This window comes from Silurus aristotelis (assembly GCF_946808225.1).
Source record: "Silurus aristotelis genome assembly, chromosome: 29".
NCBI classification, from domain to species: Eukaryota; Metazoa; Chordata; class Actinopteri; order Siluriformes; family Siluridae; genus Silurus; species Silurus aristotelis.
The window spans coordinates 9,221,691-9,245,078 of NC_139602.1; the positions used below are offsets into that span (position 1 = coordinate 9,221,691).

The following is a 23,388-nucleotide window of genomic DNA, read 5'->3' on the forward strand; positions in this document are numbered from 1 at the left end:
ATTGGAGTTCAAGAAAAATGTATTCTTACTTTCAGTGATAGTAGAATCACACATTTGACTTTCAAGCAGTGGTCACATGGGAAACAACTACAATCAACTTGATGGAAAAAAATGAAATTCAATGGATAAGCAAATGATGAAGATAAAGTTAGGTAATGTAGCGTTTATCTCAGGGCTTTGGTCATGTCGTTTAAAAAAAAAAGGGAAAAATTACTAAATTTGCTGTAAGTGTACAAACGATATAATAATTTAATGCTGCATTTATTGAGCTTAAAACTGGCTTATGATATTAATGATTGTTTAACAAAGAAATATAGCTAATTCTACCTTAACTTCATAGGCAACAGCTTCAATATTTACTCCCAATTTTCTTGTTACACATTACACCTGCAAAATATTTCTCAACATGATATATTGTGGCATTGTATCTGAATAATAAAAAGCTGTATAGTAAAGAACTATGTTTAAACTGAGGAAATGCATAATTTTAAGGAAAAAAAAGATTTTGGAGGCTTGGAGGGGGTTAAATATGATTTCCGAGCACTTAATTTAGTTATTTTGCTTGAAAAAAATTTTTTAAGCTGAATTTCAATCAATGTATCAATGAGTGAAATGAAAAGAAATTAAACTAGTGAAAGTTTTGTGTGTACAAAACGAACACGCTGCAATCCTTCGAATGTTTTATCGCAAGACTGAGACTAAATGTATTTATTTTTTTTAATCTATAAATTCATGAATTAAACCACTTGTTTTCATTGGGATATTTAGTTTACAAAACCTATATTTAATATTGTAGTATTCTCATTTTATACAGGACTCCTTTGGTTTATTTTAAAATAGAATGTTCAATAGTTGGATCTTGTCTGTTATTAATCCTGGCTGGCTCACTAATAAATCTTTTTAAACCATTACCCATGCAAAACATTGTGTTTCTCAGCATGCATTTTGCCACAATGCTGTTTCGTGCTCATAGATCTAAATAAATATAGATGGCAGCAAAGTGAATGGGCCTTGGGGATAACAATGGTATAATAATAATGAATGACAATTTACAAGTCCAACACTGACCTGTATTTTTGCCCTAAATTCTATTTTCACAATAATGTTTCATCACTGTCCCCAGATATTAATTTTTTAAATCAGACTGATAAAGTATTGTGATATCTGACAAGCCATTAGACCAAAATTGTCTGTACTCAGTGGTTGGGAGGATGGGTGTGCTCTGTCTTTCCTGTCAATCACAGTCACTAGCCAATCATGGCTCTTTATAAGCTGCAGTATTTTGAAGAAGGTAGATTTCATGTTCTTTTGAGCAGGTTAGCTTTAATGTAGCATGAGCAGCTGTTTGAAAATATGTTGATGTTTAGACAATCCAGTTGTCTAAGAGAAAACCTTTCTTATACGATAAGTGAGAGCTGATCATTGGGAGGAAAAACAGAGACGTGATTATTTTTTAATGTCATTTGACTGCATTTTAGGTTCATAGTCATATAGATTTAAATTATAAATAAAACTTGACAGGATATCTTCATTGAGAATGTTTCTGTAAGCCTGTTATAGCAAGTGACATAAAAATTGCTCATTTCAATGACAGTAGCAAGGAGACTGCAGTGTATGGGTCAGTGCTAATCGATGCCAGGAGAAAGTCACTCAGAGGGAAAAGGCTGAGCAGCTCATAAAGCCTGAGTGATGAGATAACTTATTCAATCTGTTACTCAAAGCTGCCTTTTTGTGTACTGTATAGTAGACTGATGTATGCTTGAATCCACCTTGATTGTCCTCAGATATGAGGGAAGAGGACCGTCCTATATGACATAAAACCTGTTCCTACTATTCTATTAATATCTGAATAGGGTAGAGGTGGTCATTAAGATACTAATAATAGAATTTCCTTGCAAGTCACAGAGTTTAGAAGCAAAGAGCTTCATATGGTGAACTGCTTTTTCTCATGTTGTGCATCATAGTTTTGCCTTAGGCACAGAGGCTGAGTCATCATGCCTAATTCATTTCCAGATTATACATTTTTTGCCACTTATATGGCTTTTATATTGTATATGTGCATGTTATTTCCACGCGTTCTCCTCTATTCCGCCCGTGTGTGCACAAATATATTCCCCATCACTGTTTTATGCTCTGACCTTAATGTTTGCAGAGCTAAAAATCATCAAATCACCACCCATGAGAAAACTTTTACATTCATTTACATTCACCTTCATAGCTGGAGAGCTCGATTTTTTACGATAAACCAGATTTAGAAACACTGAATTACAAAAAAACTATTGTTTTATATAGATTTGTTTATTATTTTCTGTAGTTAAATATTATCTCTTCAAACATGGCAATACCCCTGTGTTGATGTGGAAGATCTCCCACTATAGAGCTCTGAACTCAATCATATTGAACACCTTTGGATTAAGTGGAACACTGACTCCACCATATGCCACCTCACCTACATCAGTGCCTAATTTCACTAAAGGTTTTGTGGTTGAATGAGCACAAATATGCACAAACACACTATAAAATCTATTGGAACAGCTTTTCAGAAGAATTAAGGTTATTATAACAGGTAATGGGGAATACATTTGGAATAGGATGTTAAAACGCACATACCAATTTTATGCTCAGGTGTCTAATATAAATATTTTATAATTATGTTTGTGTAGTTTTTTATTAGTTAATTAGTTAGTTAATTCATGGAATAAACCAACAGTTTTCTGTAACATATTTTGTTGTTTCTATATCATATAGTATAATCCAGTGCATAGTTTAAAACTTCTTCAGTCTCTTTCAATATTTGGTCCATTGGACTTTGTCTCTTGTTACTCCTGTATGTCTTTACCTAAACAAACTATGGATCATTGCACAGACCATTACACTATGAATATATGAAATATGCACCTTGAGTATAGACCTAGCAATTTCTAATTTTATTGCTGACTTACATAAACATCTGAAAATGCTAACAAACAGTAAGAAAGCTAGGGGCCTGCAACTTAAAGTGTACACATCTAACATAAATATCTAGCAAATAAAACTGAAACAGCATGAAAAATGTGAATTTCTTCTTTGAAATGTGAGTACATTCAAATAAATTCAAGTTATAAACATTATTTAATGGCTATTACATCAGTCTATTTTTTTTAAATCTTATTATTCTATTTACTGAATGTAGAGTTTTACTTTATTTATTTTTAACATATCTGGTCTTTCATAGGGTTTATTTAGTACTGCAAAATGTCATGACAGAGTAGCTTTATTAACCTATTATTGTTACTGATGTTGTTATATATCTGGAACGCTATTTCTATTCAGGTTTCTATTTAGATTTACATTTCCAGTCACCCACAGAAAGTGAGCTAAAATGCTAAGAGCATCAAATGAAGGGTATTTGTTTCAATAATGAGGGAAAAACATTCCTCTTCCTTTCTTCCAGCTGTAATTAGACCAGAAGTCTTCCACCCATCAGCAGCTGCTGGCAGAAAGGATGAGATCATTTGAGGGGGTGGTTTTAAGAAAAAAGAGGAGAAACAGTCAGCTTTAAGGGATAAAGGCATTCTCATGACAGACAAACAGTAGTAGAAATAGTACCAGATATATTACTTGCTCATAAGGTATATTTAGGTACTCCTGGCTGGCTCACCAATTACTTTTATTAATTGTAGTGTTTATGTATTCATACTATTAAGTTAATTACACATTTTACTTTGTTATAATGACTGTGAATGCTTATGAAAGGACTTGTTTGCAATGTTGCAGTGTAGATGGAGAATTTAGTACATTTATTATATTCTATTTATTATATTTATTAAACAGAATTAGAATTGGCTGTGGTATTTGGATGCGGTTTACTGAAAATGTTAAGGCTGAAGAGATATGTACAGGCTATAATATGTACAGGAATCTGTCTGTTACATTATATAATTAACTTCTTACTCTGTGACTCCTACAAGCACAGTATGAAAAATTATATGGACATAATAAAAAAAAAAAATACAAGACACAACTTACAAATTTACAAAATTATAACAATAATGCAAGAAATAAAGTGTGTGCATCATATGTGTGTGCGTGTGCGTGTGTGTGTGTGTGTGTGTGTGTGTGTAGGAAGTATAAGGCAGCTGACACCTCTCAGGATACAACGCTAATCTTTACCTGCAGTGATGGGGGAGAGGCTTCTCCTTTCACTGATAAGCCTCCCTTTGTGAGTAAAAAGCTCGACCCAGATCTGCTTTAGTGACATAAGCACCTCGGATAGAACAAAATATATTTTGTAAGACTGATCGATTCCAATCCTCTGAAGGGATGCAGCATTGGAGGCTCATTAGAAAGCCTTCGCAGTGTGTTTGTGTGTGTCAGCTTGTGGTTTTGCCATAATGCAGTACAGCAGCACTTTCTGACTCACCTTTCACAACTTGTCTTCTGTGGACATGACAGAGAGGCTGATGGTGTCGGTTTTTCAATGTGCTATCCTCAGGGAGAGATTTCTGTTACTAAAACAGTCCAATACCAAAACCCTATGTCTATAAACAGCTCTAAATGTCCAACATCATGACTCTCATTTTAACGACAACAGAACATACAATAAATTGTAGTATTTAAAAATTGTTTCTGTAAACAGTTTTATAAACAGCAAGTTTCTTCTTCTTCTTCTTCTTCTTCTTCTTCTTCTTCTTCTTCTTCTTCTTTCGGCTTCCCCTATTAGGGGTCGCCACAGCAGATCATCCTTCTCCATACCCCCCTGTCCTCTACATCTGCCTTTTTCAACCCAACTACCTGCATGTCTTCCCTCACCACAATCTATAAACCTCCTCCTTGGTCTTTATCTTTTCCTCCTTCGTAGAGGCTCCATGGCCCTCACAGGAAAGGTTTCCCAGCTAATAAGCAGACGCTCAGTAGATGGATTGTGGATGCCATTTGTCTGTGTTATGAGTCTTCTGGTCTTCCCACTCCTTTCAGAGTTAAGGTTTATTCCACCCGGGGTATGGCGGCCTCTACGGCCTGGTCTGCTGGAGTGTCGCTCCAGGACATTTGTAACGCTGCGGGTTGGTCCACCCCGCTGACTTCTGTCAGGTTCTACTACCTTGACATCAGAACCACTCCCGGCTCCTCTGTCCTGCATGCAGGTTGTGCTCAGACACACTAGGCAGGGACTGGTCAGTATGGCATGATTGGACACTCACTCCCAAAGTGTTTTCGACGCAGTTCAAGTTCCTGAAAGAGAACGTCACTAGGTTACGTAGGTAACCCTAGTTCCCTGAGGGAAAGAGAGCTGCATCAACGGGCCATACTCCCTGCATCCCTGTGGCGCTTACCATCTCCTTTTCCAAAAGCTGATGTCGCACCCATAGCACTCCTATTTTGTAGCTTCCTGGTTTGCGCGACGTCGCCCGCCAATGATGTCACGACTGCCTATTGGCCAGATTTTACACGTGATTCAGAGCGTGAACAACGTGAGGCGTCATTTAAACTTATCTGTCCACAGAAGTTTTAATAGAGTCATTCACTCTACAATTCTTGTGCATATTTCCCTTTTCAACAACCATTAAAATATTGTAGTTTATAGCTTCCACACATTTGATAGGCACTGTGGCTGAATTACAGGTTTTAAGAAAGCAATGTACAGCTTCAAAATAAAAATGTACATTTACACAGTAACATCCTCAACTAATGTCATAATTGGGCACAAGAGGTGCATATGAGAGAAAAGAACATCACATGGCCTCAAGTGCATGTTGACATTTACAGCATTTGGCAGATGACCTTATCCAAAGCAACATACACAAATTATTTTGTGGTCTCGTATAAAAATAATAAAGGCCAAGGTCTAAGAATACGCAATAAGCTAAAACCCGGTAAACAAATAGTTTTTTATGCAAATGAGCACAATATTTAAAGACACACAGTGACTCAGCTGTTCGAACTGCCAGGGATGGTTCAAGCCATCACCCTAGTAACAGTATACAAAGATTAGGTGCATGAGGATCCTAAGTCAGTTTGAGCGATGTGTGTGGATGGAGGGAAATTTATGGACATGTATCAGTGTTTTAAATCTGATGTGGGCAGCTACGGTGGAGGCAGTGGTGATGATGCAGCAGAAATCTGCAGTAGTCCAGATTTAAGGCTATGAGGGACAAAGTGGAAGAACAAAGTGATCTCACCTGCCGAAACAGCCCGATCTAAACAAAGATTTGAGTTGTATTCTCATATCAGTTTGATCTCAAATACAGGAAGAAAGAAATACAGGAGGGAAGAAATACAGAAGGGGTGTTGGTGCCTTTTTTTTTTGTGGATGGAAGCTGCTAAAATACGTAACAGCTGTGAGATGTAAACTAATACCGAGCTCACACTGTGCAAATTTTTATAGTCCGCAATATGCGTTTGTTGCGTCAGACTGTACGAACATGATCCCCATGTCACACTGTAGGATCTTAGATGTCATAATGTCAGACTGTACGACAGTCGAAAGTTGACATTCAGGCCCGCGTTGTCTTGCTAATGGTAGCTAGTAGCAAACAAATACAATAGCAAAATACAAATACGATTGAATTAAATTTAATGCACAGAAAGAGAAAACGTGCATGTGACAACATATTGTTAAACCACTTGTTTCTATAATTATCTAGTAATATTTTGAGCATGGCATAAAAAAATAAATAAAATAAAAACATTTATGGCATCTGGATGCCCTTATCCAGAGCGACTTACAATTGAGCAGTTGAGGGGTTAAGAGCCATGCCCAAGGGCCCATAAGTGGCAGTTTGGTGGTGCTGCGATTTGAACTTTGACTTTGATTTGACTTTCCAATCAAGAGTCCAATGCCTTGACCACTGAGCTATAACCTCAACACAAACCAAACCACATAGCGAACGCCTCTAGAGTATCAACTTCAATCGATTTGAAACCAGCAACTGTTGGAGTTTTTCTACTGTAATATTTCTATAATTTAATATAAAAGTAAAGCCTAAAAAATTGTATTCAATAAAATCTACCAAATGTGTAAAACTAACTTTCAAGTAACAACTTTTCATTCATTGTGGAGACCCCTTCCAGAAATGTCAAATAAACACCTAACAGGTGTTAACTGTTAGACTTAGATTATCTAGATCAGGGGTGTCCAATCTTTTCCAGAAAGGGCCAGTGTGGGTGCAGGTTTTCATTGCAACCAAGCAAGTCTACAGCAAATTCTACCTGTCCAAATCTAATTATCTTAATTTTCAGTGATTATCAGGTATGACCATTGATTGGTTGGAATGAAAACCTGCACCCACACCGGCCCTTTGTGAAAAAGATTGGACACCCCTGATCTAGATCATCGGATGTACCTCAGAAAAGGTGTTACCATAGAAACCATAACATGTTAGGTAAAATAAACCTGTGTGTAAGTGCACTACCTTTAATTTTATTAACGGGAATTTCACTCAGCACCTTCTGACTAATCAGAAATGAGAATTCAGCATTTCATGAGCATCGAGTTCTTTTTTTTTTAACACATCCCTTGTGTGTGTGTGTGTGTGTGTGTGTGTGTGTGTGTGTGTGTGTGTTAAAGTACTCATTGTAGTGTAAAATGAAGTGTTTTCCACCTCCCCTTACCCACTTTCTCATCAAATAAAAAAAAAAAAACAATGACCTGAGAATGACCTTAAATGAAAACTGTTGAATATTTCATGCTGAATGTAAACAAGATCGTTGTTTCCCTCCACATACTGCAATAACTGCAAAGAGGTTATTCACTTAAACTGTGTGCCTAGTGTGCTGGAAAATCAATTGCAAAACACTTTGAGATGTCTGCATTTTCCCAAGCCTGTCTGTGAGACCCCTTGGCTTCCCCTGATCGGATTCATTTCTAATTAAATAAACAGCGTAGAGACGATCATGAGTCTATTGAGAAAGCGATACTGCGGTTATTAACTGTTCTCCTCTTTATTCCTCTCCCTGAAGACAAATTCAGCCTTATTATGTTTGATGTCACTTCTGCGCTGTCAGTAACGTCTGCACTGTCCCGCTGGAAAGCCGCCTGAAAAAAACCGCAGAGGATCCCTTTTCAGGAGCTGCATCGATTACTGTCACAATAAACATTCGGTTAATGCATTCGTCACCCTGAAGCAAAAAAACTTATTAAGGTAACACGACTTACTCGGCTATAACATGGCCATGTCGGGCGATAGGACGCGAATTACATTCGACCACAAATTATAAGACAGGACATGACATCTTGACCTTTCACCACACGCCTGTCAGATGCTGTGTTAGCTCCACGATGCGATTTGGATTAAATCGCTGGAACACGTGACCTGCTGAGGTCCAGTTGCAGGCTCTCTACATTATGAAGTGAACAAGACAAACAAATGTCCAAATCAGCTATTGAGTAACAAAATAGACATTTATTACACAGCAGTCTGTGTTTTGTGTCCATGGCCAGATGTGCGATGAATGGGAAACATTATGAAACATGGCTACAAGTCGCTCTTAGTGTGGTATAAACGAACTGCTGTAGAAAGTGTGGGAAAAGAAGACAAGCAGTACTGACACCGTGGAGGTCAAATGTGTTGAGTCGGTTAAGAATCGATTTTTGACCTTGTTTCTGTTTTGGATTGGTCTCTGTGTTGGTTGGTAACATGTCACAGCCCAGAGTTCATTAGGGGCTGTTATGGGGCAGTGGGTCAGGGTGGAAGTTGGGGATATTTTTCCAAAAAAATAAATGTAAGATTGACTATAAGTGTCATGTAGAGTATTAATTGAAAATCTAAAAACATGGATGCGTTGTAGGAAAATTATCGGTGATGGACTGTGAAATGTGACATTCATACAATTCTCAAGTTAGTTATATTGCGATAATAATGGAAACATATCCAAAACATATATTAGAATTATTATTGGATTGGATATTAGTATTGGAAACTGCAGTCTTGGCCTTTCTTTCTTTTTTTTTTACAGTATTAGAAACCACAGTCATGGCCTTTCTTACTTCCTTACATTGGTGAACGACAAACCTTCACTGATGTTTATTATTTGGCAATTTTTTTTTTTATGTGCATGTCTGCATTGCATGTGTGTGTATAGTGTCTGCACAACAGTCGAATATCTTGTACACATTGCAATCATTTATGTTTGAAATATACAGATTCTATTCATAATCACACCTTAATCATTGAGCAGTGGGGATACTTATTTATACAATATAAAATAGAAAGCTTGGGTAGAGATGTGTTTGTGATGTTGACAAATAGGTTTTGCATCTTGCATTCTATGAGGACTTCTGCTAAACAAATTATACCTCTTCTTCTCTTTATAATTATATTTATTTATAAAAAAAAAGTAAAGACTATAAACAGCTCATAAAATTACCTCGAACAAACAAACAAGATAACTGAAAAATCACATGTTGCGTGGTAATAATGCTTAAGGGAAAAGGCATTATTGCATTATTTTGTGCTTATGCGAGTCGATTCGTGTCGACTCGTTGAGTCAATGAACCGATTCCTGTCCGGCACGCCAGTGCGCGCGCAACAGAGGGAGAGCTACTGTATATTTCCTCCTGCAGCAAGAATAGTACAGGATTTATTTATTTATGAATGTATTTATTTATTCCTCGTGACAAAACCTGACAATCACTTCTCTACATTATAAAGCGCTTTTAACACACGCAATTGACAATGCAATTTGCACGTGAGTTTGTCTGGGTATTTTATTTCACACGTTTTGCACGTTTCAAAATGTATTTGGACTGTGTGCATGTTCCACTGATATTGTCAGGTTGTTTGAGGAGCTTTTATTAGGCTGAGCAATTGAATATTTTCACTGTATGCATTGAATAAGTGCATATTTATTTGGTCTGATGTATTGAGAGAATGCATATTGATTTATCGATGTATTTTATTATTCTAAGAGTTTGCATATTGATTTTTGTCTGTATGGAAATACAGTAGATTCAGAATTTGCTGTAAATGATTATACTCAAGTTCTGGATTATTGGTCTCAGAGTATGCGTTTTGATTAAGTTTGTATGGCTGTACAGTATATTCATGATATATATTGCGTTCAATGCATATTATTAGTCTGAATGTTTGCATATTAATTTGGTCTTTATTGAAATACAGTATATTCAGAATATATCTAATTATATTAAAGATATATATAAATTATTCTCAGAGTATGCATATTAATGTACTGTGTATAGATATACAGTATATTCAAGATCTATATTATTTGTCTTAGAGTATCCATATTGATTTAGTCTGAATAGATAAACAATATATTCAGGATGTGTGGTATATAATTATAATCAATATATATTATTTGTCTTAGAATATGGATTTCGATTTAGTCTGTATGGATATACAGTATATTCAGGATATATCTAATTATATTCAAGATATATATTAATAATTCTAAAAGTATGCATATTAATGGACAGTGTATAGATATACAGTATATCCAGGAAATTATTATATTCTGGCTGTATAATGTTATGTTCAGGATATATATATTATTCGTTTGAGAGTATGAATATTAATGTAGTCTGTATGGATATACATTATAGTCAGGATGTATATTATTAGTCTGAGTGAATGCATATTGATTTATTCTGTAATGTTATATGTTCAGGTTGAATTTCTGATGGGTGGCAGTACATTTTCAGCATTTGGCAGACACTGATCCTGAGGGACTTACACATTGATTACATTTAAGGGCCTTGCTCAAGTGCTTTGATTTAAACTCATGACCTATTGACCAAAGACCAATGGATCAACCACTCAGCTACCAACTGTGGTCTGATTGTTGTAATTTGTATTGTGATTGTACGAATATTTATTATGACTGCAGATAAATTCTCAGGTAAACAGGGTACAACGTGTAGTTAGACGTTTTTAGGTTGACATGATGACTTGTGACTTCATGATGAAGTGTAGAGAAGATAAAAAGGTTTCCTTTGGCTTTCCTGTTTATTTCCCACTGGATATACTGTATATAAATACCCGACAGGAATGCTGCGATGACGATGATTTTACTGTTATTAAATTGAAGTTGTGCAACAGAACTATTTAATGCTGTGGAACGTAAAAAAAAAAAACAAGGTAGTCCGTGTTCACAGTTGCTTCATCAACGAGGAAAAGTGTTTTCCCTTCAACTCCATGTACAGTTAAGTTAGAAAATTCCAACCAGGCAACACTTTCTGACCAATCAGATTTGAGAAGGTTGTGTCAAGAAAAGTATTTTAGTTAATGGTTCAGGGTTTGGATGAATCATGTCTAATGACAGATTATTTCAGGTGGCATGGTGGTACTGGCAAACCTTTTGCTTTTTCTGCAGTGTGCTAAGCTAATGTAGCTAGCAATGTTAACTTATTACTAATGATCAGATTACACAAAACTTCTCAATGTTTTGTGTGTGTATGTGTATGAAGGGCACCCTGTGATGGACTGTGTGTATTCCTGCCTAGGGCTTTGGATAAACATCTGCTAATTTGGAGCTTCTCTGTGGCGATAACTCCCATCTCCTTTGGTATCTAAAGCAATCTGATTTAAATGTGCATTGAAACAGTTTCCACATGAAATGAGGAAAAGTGAATATAGTTTATCATCTTGCAGTGAACTTTGCTATGAAGAGATTTTGAAATTCTATAAGCATATTTGTTTCTTCTGCTAATTGTTAGCACAAAGTTGGAGGCACATAGAATAAGATGTTTTTGAAGGTGGTAGGGTTTCATTTTCTCTTCACTTGAACTAGGAGATCCAAACCTGTGCACAAAACCAGCTCCATGAACATATGGTTTGCAAGATCTCCTGCTGTAGAGTTTTGGCCGTAACCCTGCTGAAAACCTTTGGGATGATGTGACTGAATGAGCACAAATTCCCACAAAATCTAGTGGAACATCTTCCCAGAAGAGTGGAGACTTACTGTGGAATGAGGTGTTCACAAACGTTTGCCTGTGTACTGTATATAAAACACATGTATCAGATCATATGAAGGTTCAATGGTTGAATTTATTTTTTACTGACTGATCGTTCGATTATTGGATAGCGGCTATTTATTCCAAACTGGATTGCATTTAGCATCAATCAACTAAATCTTCTCAGGTTTTTAACCCTGAATGTGTTTAAATCAGTAAAACGTAATTAGTTGATATGTATATTTATTATATTTATATTTATTTACCCATATATCCAGGATTTCTATTTACACTGAAAATAAAAAAAATTAACAACAGAAATACACAGCATTCGTTATCCTTTATCATATATGCACAAAGTTTATGGACAAATAAATATACAGTTGGGTGTAAAATTAATGAGATCAAATTAATATCTTGTACATTATTATAATTAAGGAAATTAACCCTAAAAAATGATCGGCTCAGGTTTTGCACACGGACAGGCTAAACCTGAGCATCATGTGTATTTATCTCAGCCCTTACGCTGCATGTTAAAAGTGTTTCAGATACATATACACTTCTTGTCCGTAACACCGAAGCTTTTTTTTTTACAGTCCACACATCTTTTAAACCAACATCCCTGACCATGCACGGATTAAAAATAGAGGTATGCCTGACTCCCCGGGATCTGATTGGCTGCCCGGGCTTTTCTTGTCACTCTGCGTGGCAACAGCCTCTCCGTCCACCCAGCAACCCCCCCGACTCTACCCCCTCCTCATCATCCCCTCTTTTTTTTTTGCACTCATGTTTCTGTGCCTCCAAGGGGCTTTTCGGCAACATCCGGAGCGGTTGCCGTGGTAACGCCACCCTGACCCGGGCTGCTGTGGCTAAAAGGCTTGACCTGGATTACATTTTTTGCTTCAGACTGTAGTCACGTGCTCCTTTTAATTGGCAGAAGCCTAACATGTCAAAAAACGTGTGATATTTTTTTTTGTCAGAGTTGCAAATCCAATCGTGTTTGTATGGAGATATCTTCACGGGAAAGACCAGCAGTAAACACGCTCTTGCTTGTGTTTCGTGATGCACTTTAAATATCACAGCATCGACAACGGCATTGGCATTCAGCATTTATATTCAGTGTGGCATTTACGGGTGTCCCTGCAAATTAATTAGCGACACCGCTTGGCGCGCAGGGAAGCGTGTTTTCTAGGTTTTCGGTTGAACTTCAGGATCATTAGAACACGATTGGATGGATGAGCTGTAGCTGTGTAGGACAAGAGGGTCCTTAAGAGGAAAAAAATAACACGCTGGAAATTTAACAGCTAAAACTGATGCTTGCTTTGTCTGGAGTTAGTATAACCTTGCTACAGAGTTATGGATCAGTGAGAACCGCATTCAGAGTAATATTGGACTTGCAACACAACATTTTTTTTGTTTTTTAGAATTGGTTCCTGATTGGACACGCATTTTTTACATTCGGAGCATGATGTTTCAGTGATTCAGTAAAGTCAGGAATCTGAGTAGGGGTTGTTTGAATGAACTGTTTGGACACTTAATATGTGTTTATTCCTCTTATGACACAATAAGGCACCCACACTGCCATGAATTGCATTTCTTTTATTAATGAATTAATAAATAAATTTTTATTTGGTTACGTTGTTATAGCTGTTTGCTCGTTTTCCCCCCCAGGTAATACGACAAAAATACAATACTTTCCCATGCTGGAAAACGTACTGACTTTAACACAGCACCGATACTGAAGACTCATTCTATAATATATTTATTATCAGGCTAAGGTTATGTTAAGTGTGCAAGTCAAAAAACTTTTGCTATACACAATATTGCTTTAAATATAACCTGCACTGAAGACACTAAAAAATCAGATTTTTCAATAATTCAGGTGCTTCTGTATCACGTCGTTTGTGAGGTCCCGAAAGTGGGGCACCAGCTTTGGACTTATTATGTCCTTATTATGTACAAATAATTTCAGGATGACACTGTGGTACTTGGAAACCTTTGGCTGGAGCCACCGTGTGCTAAGCTAGCATAGCAAGTGAAATTGCTTAACATTAATCATAATGAGATTATAGTTTACAATCAAATTTGTGGACTAAACCTGTGCAACTTGAAAAGCCCAAGCTAGTTCCTGAGCATTTAGGTAGCTAGCAAGCATAGCTAGAATGATCCTTTTTCCAGCCATATGAGGTTCTTCCTGAAACTTACCACAAAATTGGAGGCACACGATTGTATACGAGGACATTGGACGTGCTAGCATTAAATTTCCATTTACTTACGCTAAAACCTGTTCCGGTATGAACATACCCTCTGTGTGAGCTCCATGAAGATCTGATTTACATTATTTGTAAGTCTCCTGATGTAGAGCTCTGACCTTAACCCTATTGCACACTTTTGGGATGGATGTAAACACTAACTGCACCCCAGGCCTTCTCATCTCACCTCACCTCACCTCACCTCACCTCACCTACATCAGTACTGACTTTCCTAACATCCTTGTAGCTGAATGAGCACAAATCTCCACAAAATGTAGTGGAACATCTTCCCAGAAGAGTGGAGGTTCTTATAATAGCAAATGGGGACTTGATGTGAAAAAGGAAGTTTGTACAAAGTTTTGTTCAAATTGTGTATGGTTATTAGGGATGACAGGAGGACATTTGTGGGTATATTTGCATATTAATGCATATTCATAAGTGTTTCATTTTTCTTTCAATGGATTAGTTTACAGATTCAGTAATGGATGCTCCAGCACTAGTGGCTAAGACTTCCATTGCTGCTTCTCCTGCACTTTCCGCAGCACAATCTCTCACTTAATTTAAAGTCTTGTAATTTTTTCTTATCGTCTTCCAACCTCTCATTAGATCTAAACAGGTTTGTCTCCATGAGCCAGTAGGTGTTACATAGAACGCAAAGACAGAGACAGAGATAGAACTGTCGGCTCTTGGTACAGCCCACAGCTCATCTGCTGTGTTCCCGAAGCGTCAGCTCTCTGTCTCAGTCAGACTGCGTGGGAGAGACTATTTCTGTCTGAGCTGCCTTTCCCCATCGCACAGCAGCGGCGCTGAAGAGCTTAATCCCTCTTCCCTCACCTCCACCACCACCTTCAACTCACATCACTCCACTTAACTCAGCTCCTTTGGTGCTGCATCTGTAATTCCTCTATGAGGCTCACAAGACTTCCCAGTATTCCGGATCCGATGAACAGTTTGGGATTGATATGGGAACAATTAAAGTCTAGGGAAGGGGTCTCACACTGAGACATGGTCATGCTGGAACAGGTTTGGGTCTTCTAGCACATCCAAAGACATCCTATAGAATTGTTTGCCTTCATCTTCGTGGTAACAGTTTGTGGAAGAACCGCACATGGCTGGAAAAATCAGGTGTCCCAATACTTTTGTCCATATAAAATCTGTAAGATTTTCAGCATGGGAAAATCACTTTCGAGTGTTTAAGATGTTGGATTTCTGATCAGAAGGTCGACTAGACTTTCATTTTACAATGTCATGGACAAGAATATAATTCCTCATAACATTTTGAAGCCACGATGTACAGAACATCACACTTAGATATAAAATAAATTGTATACAAATATCAATAAACCTAAATAATAACATAAACATTGCATTTCACACGCCGGCGAATCACATTAAATCGTCTGATTTGCCTGTGCGAGTGCGCTCTAAAAACAGTGCATTGAAAAACAATCACAAATTAATTTAAAGAATTTAATTAATACAGAACCAACCCCAGCTATTAGGGTTGCACAAGCCAGTGCACTCTTAGTGCCGGTCCCAAGCCTGGATAAATGGGGAGGGTTGCGTTAGACAGGGCATCCAGCTTAAAAACATGTGCCAAATCGAACATGCGGATCATGAATACTGATGATCCGCTGTGGCGCCCCCTAATGGAAGAAGCCGAAAGAAAGATGATGAATGAGTACAGAATACAGGACAGATGTTTAAAATACGCATACTGTCATTTAGAAAATATTGACCGATCGCTTTAAAGAAAACTTTAATTAATATAATGATGGGACTGTTTCTCTAGCTTTTTTTAGAAGGTATAACCCCTGGTATAACCGATTCCTAGCACATACCTCAAGCTGATTTGGTTTTCCACGATTCAATTAGTGAATCTGAAGTGGTATCTAAAGTCATGTGTGCTTGTGTTCAACGTCCTGCTCTGTAAATTCTGGAAGAAATGATGCAGAGAATGTTGTGTGCTAACGTTTTTTTTTGCTCCAGAAACAGCGTAACGTAACTGAGGGACTTATGTCTGATGCTTAATTACAGCAAATCGCTCCTGAGGGAAAAGAAAAGACCCAGATGTGCTGTCCAAATCGACGGAAGCATCCTGATATTTAATAAACACCTGTTTTTCTTTCCGCAAAACAGGAACGCTTCACGTGACCGCGTGCTCCTCCTGTTGATTATGATCAGAATTCTTCTGCAGCCTGCTGATTGTGTGACTCCCCCACTTTCTGTTGTAGATGTCATGGAGCAACCAAGGACACTTCACTCTGGGTGTTTGGTGATGGGGGTTCGTACTCCACCCATCCGCCGTAACAGTAAGCTGGCAAGTCTGGGGCGCATCTTTAAACCGTGGAAGTGGAGGAAAAAGAAGAACGAAAAGTTGAGGCAAGGCTCGGCAGGTGAGGGCAGATCAGTGGAGACGCTCTAAAAAAAGAAAATAAAAAAAGATATAAGGTAATAAAACACTTGGGAATGTGCTTCTATAGGTAAATGAGCAATCAGATGTAGAGTGGTTGACTTCTTTTCATGTTCACACCACTTTGTCGCTAATTATGTTCCTGTAACCGAACATCCACAAGTGTTTTATTTTCTACACACGGATAAAAAGCTCCTCTTTTTCCACGTACATTGCATATGAATGTTCTATCAATAGTTTTTAGATGGAGATTTTGTTTATTTTTAGATACACCAATAATACCACACTGTGTATGTGCTGCCCCCTACAGGTGTGGAAAGGAAAGTGTCTACACGGCCGAGCCGCGATGATCTGGCGAGGGAGAGCGTGGCTGAGACGGGAACAGGTGAGAAACAGCTTTCTCATCCTCAAAGCTCCAGTCGTGTCCATTACTCTCCGCTGTCATACAGAGAAACCCGAGCCAACACGCTTCTCACTGTACAAGCACCCAGGGAGTCGTTACAGCTTTATTAAAGAGTGATGACAGCAGCAGCAGAGTTCGTCTGCAACGTTTATCACAGCTGCCGTGCGAATAATACAGCAGCTGATTGAAAATAAAAGTAAAAGTGAAGGACTCCTGTTGCATTGCATGTTTGTAGATTATTTCGATTCAACTACATGCTTGAAGCCTGATCTTTTTCCGATTTCTAGTTGTCCAGTTTGTGTGAGTCTGTTCCCACTGTAATTTTGGATTCCTGGTCTGGGATGACGAGTGGAACTTGATTTTATAGTCATCTGTTGTTGGGGTCCATCCACCTCAAGGTTTGATGGTTTGAGGATTTCTAAGATGGTTTTCTGCTCATGGTTGTGACTGTAGGCAAATAATCACTAAAAAGGATCCCTTTTCCCTCAAAAGGATCTTAAATGCAAAAGCGTGGGGGGTCAGCAGGTCACTATTGTACGAGGTGGTATCGAAACGTTTCTAATAGTGTTAACTGGTGCTATTCTGACCAGGTGTATTACCACGTCTGCGATTTTGTCACAGAGAGCAAGTTAGAACAAGGAGCAAACGTGAAATTCAGCGTGAAACTGGGCCACGGAGGCGTTTGACATGACATACGTTTGACATACGGTCGACGCGGCAACGAGTCGTTCGAGAGGGTTTCGAGTGGCGTGTGCGCTTCAAGAGCGGAAGTACGTGACCGGAAGAGACAAGAGGTCAGGAAGACCATCAACGAACCCTACCCTCGAAAATGTCGAAATCATTTGGCAACTTGTGCATGATGATCGTCGGCGAACAATCCACATGATCTCACTTCTGCACAAACCCTATTCACCAGATTTGGGTTGAACATGAACATCCGGCTTGAATCGCCGTTTTGACTCCATCCGGCACGAAATGCAGAAGGTGCTTGACACAGTTCAAAAAGAAGACTTCCAGGACACCTTCCAGAAGTGGCAGGAACGCAGGGGGGTGCTTTTTATCTTTTATTAGTGTGTTAGTGTGTGCCTATGATTGCTAACCCTCTCGCAGCTTAGTTTAAACATCATCAAGTACAATACAATATACTAATGCTAGCTAGCTTGTTTGAAGTATTTTATATTGCTATAATATTTAGCCAAATTAGTTAAAATTTGTGGAAATATATAGCATATTACTTAGTTACATTACCTAGCGTAACTGCTAGCTGCTACAAGTTTGGTCCCCGGTTCAGTCAGTATGCGTGTCACTGAACGTACACATCAACAATGATGGAACTTCTATGAAGGGACATTTGGCACCACTGAGATGAGGACATGGTTCCCTTTTTGAGACTGGTTCCTCTCAAGGTTTTTTCCTCATGCCATCTCAGAGAGATTTTCCTCGCCACAGTGGCCCCTGACTCGCTCATGATAAGGAAAAAATAACCTCTTTATAACCTCTTTATCTGTGTAAAGCTATTTTGAGACAAGTTACATTGTTAAATGCTAAATCGAATTCAATCGATGTAACAGTCATCCTAATGTTAGCTAGCTGGCTAGTGAAATTTGCATTAGCTTTGCATGCTATGAGTCATTTATATGTTCGTTAATTTCGGGTTTCTGCATTATGAGGAATGTTACAATGGCAAGAAAAGTCATTTTATAGGACTTTTAATGTAGATTAGGTTTCTTTATTTGAAAAAGGATACCGGTTGTTTTGTGGATGGTTCAGAGATTACTGTGTGTGACTGTGTTTCAGGTTCCAGCCTGGCATGTGGGGGGAACTCGGAGGACCAGGAGATGCTGACTCAGGAATATTCAGACTGCGAGGAGAGAGAAGAAGAGGCCCTGGCACCGCTGGCCAGTAATACAGAGGACCTGGGGTCAGACGAGGACAATCCTTCCACAGGCAAGCCTAGTATAACCTGCCATGTTACCAACATAAAAAACACCACCACAGTGCTGTTTAACTTCTCAAATCTGATTGGTCAGGATGGTTTGATTCTTTTTCTACCAGCTCTGTTAATTAGTATAACGTCAACACATATATATATATATATATATATATATATATATATATATATATATATATATATATATATATACATATATATATATATATATATATATATATATATATATATATATATATATATATATATATATATATATACAGTGAGGAAAACAAGTATTTGAACACTCTGCTATTTTGCAAGTTCTCCCACTTAGAAATCATGGAGGGGTCTGAAATTGTCATCGTAGGTGCATGTCCACTGTGAGAGACATAATCTAAAAAAAAAAAATCCAGAAATCACAATGTATGATTTTTAAACTATTTATTTGTATGATACAGCTGCAAATAAGTATTTGAACACCTGTCTATCAGCTAGAATTCTGACCCTCAAAGACCTGTTAGTCTGCCTTTAAAATGTCCACCTCCACTACATTTATTATCCTAAATTAGATGCACCTGTTTGAGGTCGTTAGCTGCATAAAGACACCTGTCCACCCCATACAATCAGTAAGAATCCAACTACTAACATGGCCAAGACCAAAGAGCTGATGATTTAATGATTTAAGAGCGTGAGGTTTTAATGATCTTAAGGAAGGTGAGAAATCAGCCCAGAACTACACGGGAGGAGCTGGTCAATGACCTGAAAAGAGCTGGGACCACCGTTTCCAAGGTTACTGTTGGTAATACACTTAACCGTCATGGTTTGAAATCATGCATGGCACGGAAGGTTCCCCTGCTTAAACCAGCACATGTCCAGGCACGTCTTAAGTTTGCCAATGACCAGTTGGATGATCCAGAGGAGTCATGGGAGAAAGTCATGTGGTCAGATGAGACCAAAATAGAACTTTTGGGTAATTATTCCACTAAACGTGTTTGGAAGAAGAAGAATGATGAGTACAATTCCAAGAACACCATCCCTACTGTGATGCATGGGGGTGGTAGCATCATGCTTTGGGGGTGTTTTTCTGCAGGGCAACTGCACTGTATTAAAGAGAGGATGTATGTAGGAGAGGGCCATGTATTGCGAGATTTTGGGGAACAACCTCCTTCCCTCAGTTAGAGCATTGAAGATGGGTTGAGGCTGGGTCTTCCAACATGACAATGACCTGAAGCACACAGCCAAGAAGTGGCTCTGTAAGAAGCATATCAAGGTTCTGGTGTGGCCTAGCCAGTCTCCAGACCTAAACCCAATAGAGAATCTTTGGAGGGAGCTCAAACTCCGTGTTTCTCAGTGACAAGCCAGAAACCTGACTGATCTAGAAAAGATCTGTGTGGAGGAGTGGGCCAAAATCCCTCCTGTAGTGTGTGCAAACCTGGTGAAAAACTACAGGAAACGTTTGAACTCTGTAATTGCAAACAAAGGCTACTGTACCAAATATTAACATTGACTTTCTCAGGTGTTCAAATACTTATTTGCAGCTGTATCATACAAATAAATAGTTAAAAAAATCATACATTGTGATTTCTGGATTTTTTTTTTTAGATTATGTCTCTCACAGTGGACATGCACCTACGATGACAATTTTAGACCCCTCCATGATTTCCAAGTGGGAGAACTTGCAAAATAGCAGGGTGTTCAAATACTTATTTTCCTCACTGTATATATATATATATATATATATATATATATACACTGTAAAAGTATTTGACCCCTTTCTAGTTTGTCTACATTTTCTACATATTTGTCACACTAAAATGATGAAAATGTGGTTGAATTAAAGCATTTCTGATCAAAAAAAAGACAGGGCCAAAATTCCTCCACAGCGATGTAAAAGACTCACAAATCACAGCTTGGCATATTTTTATATGTAAATGCACTTGTTCTGATTCAGGGCATTTACAGGGGCTTGTGTGGCCACACAAATTGATGTAAAAATGTGTGTCATTGGTTTGTGTAAAGAAGAAGCTGAAGTTCATTTATAAAAGGACTCTCCAGAGTCAGTGCTTTGAAACAGTCCTGGGGAAAGCAGTAACCTTTCTTACTAAAAAGCTGCATTTCTCTTTGTCCTATAAACTTAAAGAATTTTAAAAATCTAACAACATTGATAATTATTCTCCTACAACTGCAGGTAGCTGATTTTCTTTTTTGCAGTTGGAACTGAAAAATTGTGGATTATAATAGAATTTTTTTTATTATTATTTTATATATATATATATATATATATATATATATATATATATATATATATATATATATAAAAGAAATTAAGATATATCAAGGATTCCATGTGCAGATGTGCTTCATGTTTGCTTCACTAGGTGGCGTCAAAGATCGCATAATCCAAGAACATGTCCTCCTTTCTTTACAGTACAAGATGCCACAGAATACACCGAGACCGCAGAGGAAAACAGCCACAACGAGGAGGAAGAAGAGGAGGAGGAGGAAGAGGTTTCGACGTTCGAACCATCCTTCATTGACAGTGTTCCTCTTGCTGAGGTTGTCCGTAGCGTGGAGGAGTTGAAAGCAGAGCCGGCGATAAGAGAAGTGCGAACTCCTCCACCCAGAGTGCCGGCAAAGCTCCTACCCCGGCTCGGGAGTCTGGACAGTCAGTACCACATGAGTATTAATTGAAATGAAAACACGGCCTGTTGAATGTTTTTTAGTGTTTAACTTAAACTTTTGAGAAGGTCAGTCAGTGATGGATGCTCATTAGATTGCGTTAATAATAAAAACGAGGTTCTAACAGTTTTACAGTTAAGCCTCTGGTTCCTCATCACACAGGTTCACACCCGACTCATCAGATACGTCCGGCTCCAGCCACCCTTCCCAGGAACTTCACACTTCCCAAAGATACGCTGAGGGGCCGGATATCCACCCCTACAGGCTCACCACATCTGTGCAACATTCACCCGTTGCTGCCCCCTACCTGCATCATTGAGGAACTGCACAGAGCCCTGGCCACCAAACACAGACAGGACAGGTAAAGGGTTAGAAAACATCACACCAACAAAACACACTTATAAATAGAATGTTCTTCTGTTTTTCCGCTGTATAGAATGTACATGCAAGTGTCTCAGAAAACTATAAAAGATTAGATGTTCCCAAAAATTTGACAGTCTCTGTTCTTTTATCTAAAACAACTATAGGAATAAAATCATAAGGCGTAAACTATCCCAAAGTATTTAATTCTCGTAGACTTTATTGCGATTTTTTGTAATTTGTTTCCAGAACAATACCTCTTTAATTGTTGCAGTGTCTCACAGGTGAAGTTTTGATGTGTATTTGTTCACACTCAGTTTTAACAGCAGGGAGGTGCGCTGCTCGCCGAAGCGCCGCTCAGACGGTCACGTGTCTCGTACTTCCAGCATGGAGAGCGAGCATCAGGGTGGGGAGGCGGAGAACAAGAAGGAGGCGGAGGAGAATAAAGAGAACATGGGTTTGGACGAGTACTACAGCGATCAGGAAAGCTGGAACGAATCCGTCATCTCGGGTACGTACCAACGGCACCGCGTGATGTCATCGGTCAGTGATGTCATCGCTAAAGCTGTTTCTATTCGACTCATATCGGTCGCAGCGTTCATCATTTTCCTCATTATGCCTCATTTATATTTTCTTGGTATCTTTTTTTGTGAGATCTTTGTGAGACTCTTGAACAACCCGGATGTAAAATCACTGATCGACCATTAGTACAGAATCCGAATTGTGACGTCTAGACGTCTGGGTCAGAGCATGTCCAAAACTGAAGCTCTTGTGGGATGTTCCTGGTCTGCAGTGGTCAGTTTCTATCAAAAGTGCTCCAAGGAAGGAACAGTGGTGAACCGGGGACAGGGTCACGAGCGGCCGAGGCTCATTGACGCACGCGGGGAGCGAAGGCTGGTCCTTGTGGTCCGATCCAACAGATGAACTCCTGTAGCTCAAACTGCTGAAAAAGTTCATGCTGTTAATGATCAATGGGTCACGACTGTTTTGCAGCAAAAGTGGAACCAACAGAGTATTGGGCTGGTGATTATTAAGTTATGCCTGATCAGTGTAATATATCTATTACATAGTTATTATCTATATACAGTGGTACCTCGACATACGAGTTTAATTCGAGGTGATAAGCGGAGGGAAAACTCGTTTTTTACTATCACTCCTGCACACTACGTATCCCTAAACTTTCAAATTTTTACTTTTTCTTTTTTGCTCATCTTAATTCTTGTCACAATCTTATCAATTTCTTATTCTTCAAAACATTTTTGAAAAGTTTCACAAATATCATGGTGAAATGTGATCACATTTGCTATACACTATATGGACAAACGGTTTGTGGACACCTGACTATAAAGATCTGTATGTGGTCTTTGAGCATCCTATTATAGTCTCCATTTCCTGTTCTCATAATCTACTCTTCTAGGGAGATGCTCCAGTAGATTTTGTGTAGATTTGTGGTCATTC

General features: G+C 38.4%; 1 protein-coding gene across 4 annotated transcripts in view; it reads left to right on the top strand.

The window, feature by feature from the left end:
- phactr3b (phosphatase and actin regulator 3b) overlaps window positions 1–23,388 on the top strand; it is a 67,107-nt gene that overhangs the window by 16,027 nt on the left and 27,692 nt on the right. The window contains exons 1-7 of one of the 4 annotated variants that reach the window (XM_083535317.1): window positions 9,493–9,666; window positions 16,377–16,538; window positions 16,866–16,940; window positions 18,756–18,905; window positions 21,320–21,556; window positions 21,733–21,931; window positions 22,248–22,441. In XM_083535317.1, coding sequence (XP_083391443.1) covers window positions 9,654–9,666; window positions 16,377–16,538; window positions 16,866–16,940; window positions 18,756–18,905; window positions 21,320–21,556; window positions 21,733–21,931; window positions 22,248–22,441 — 1,030 coding nt within the window. In that variant the 5' untranslated portion in view covers window positions 9,493–9,653. Of the gene's footprint in view, window positions 1–9,492; window positions 9,667–16,376; window positions 16,539–16,865; window positions 16,941–18,755; window positions 18,906–21,319; window positions 21,557–21,732; window positions 21,932–22,247; window positions 22,442–23,388 lie in introns of those variants that run through there. The other 3 variants (XM_083535314.1, XM_083535315.1, XM_083535316.1) reach the window with 3 other exon arrangements.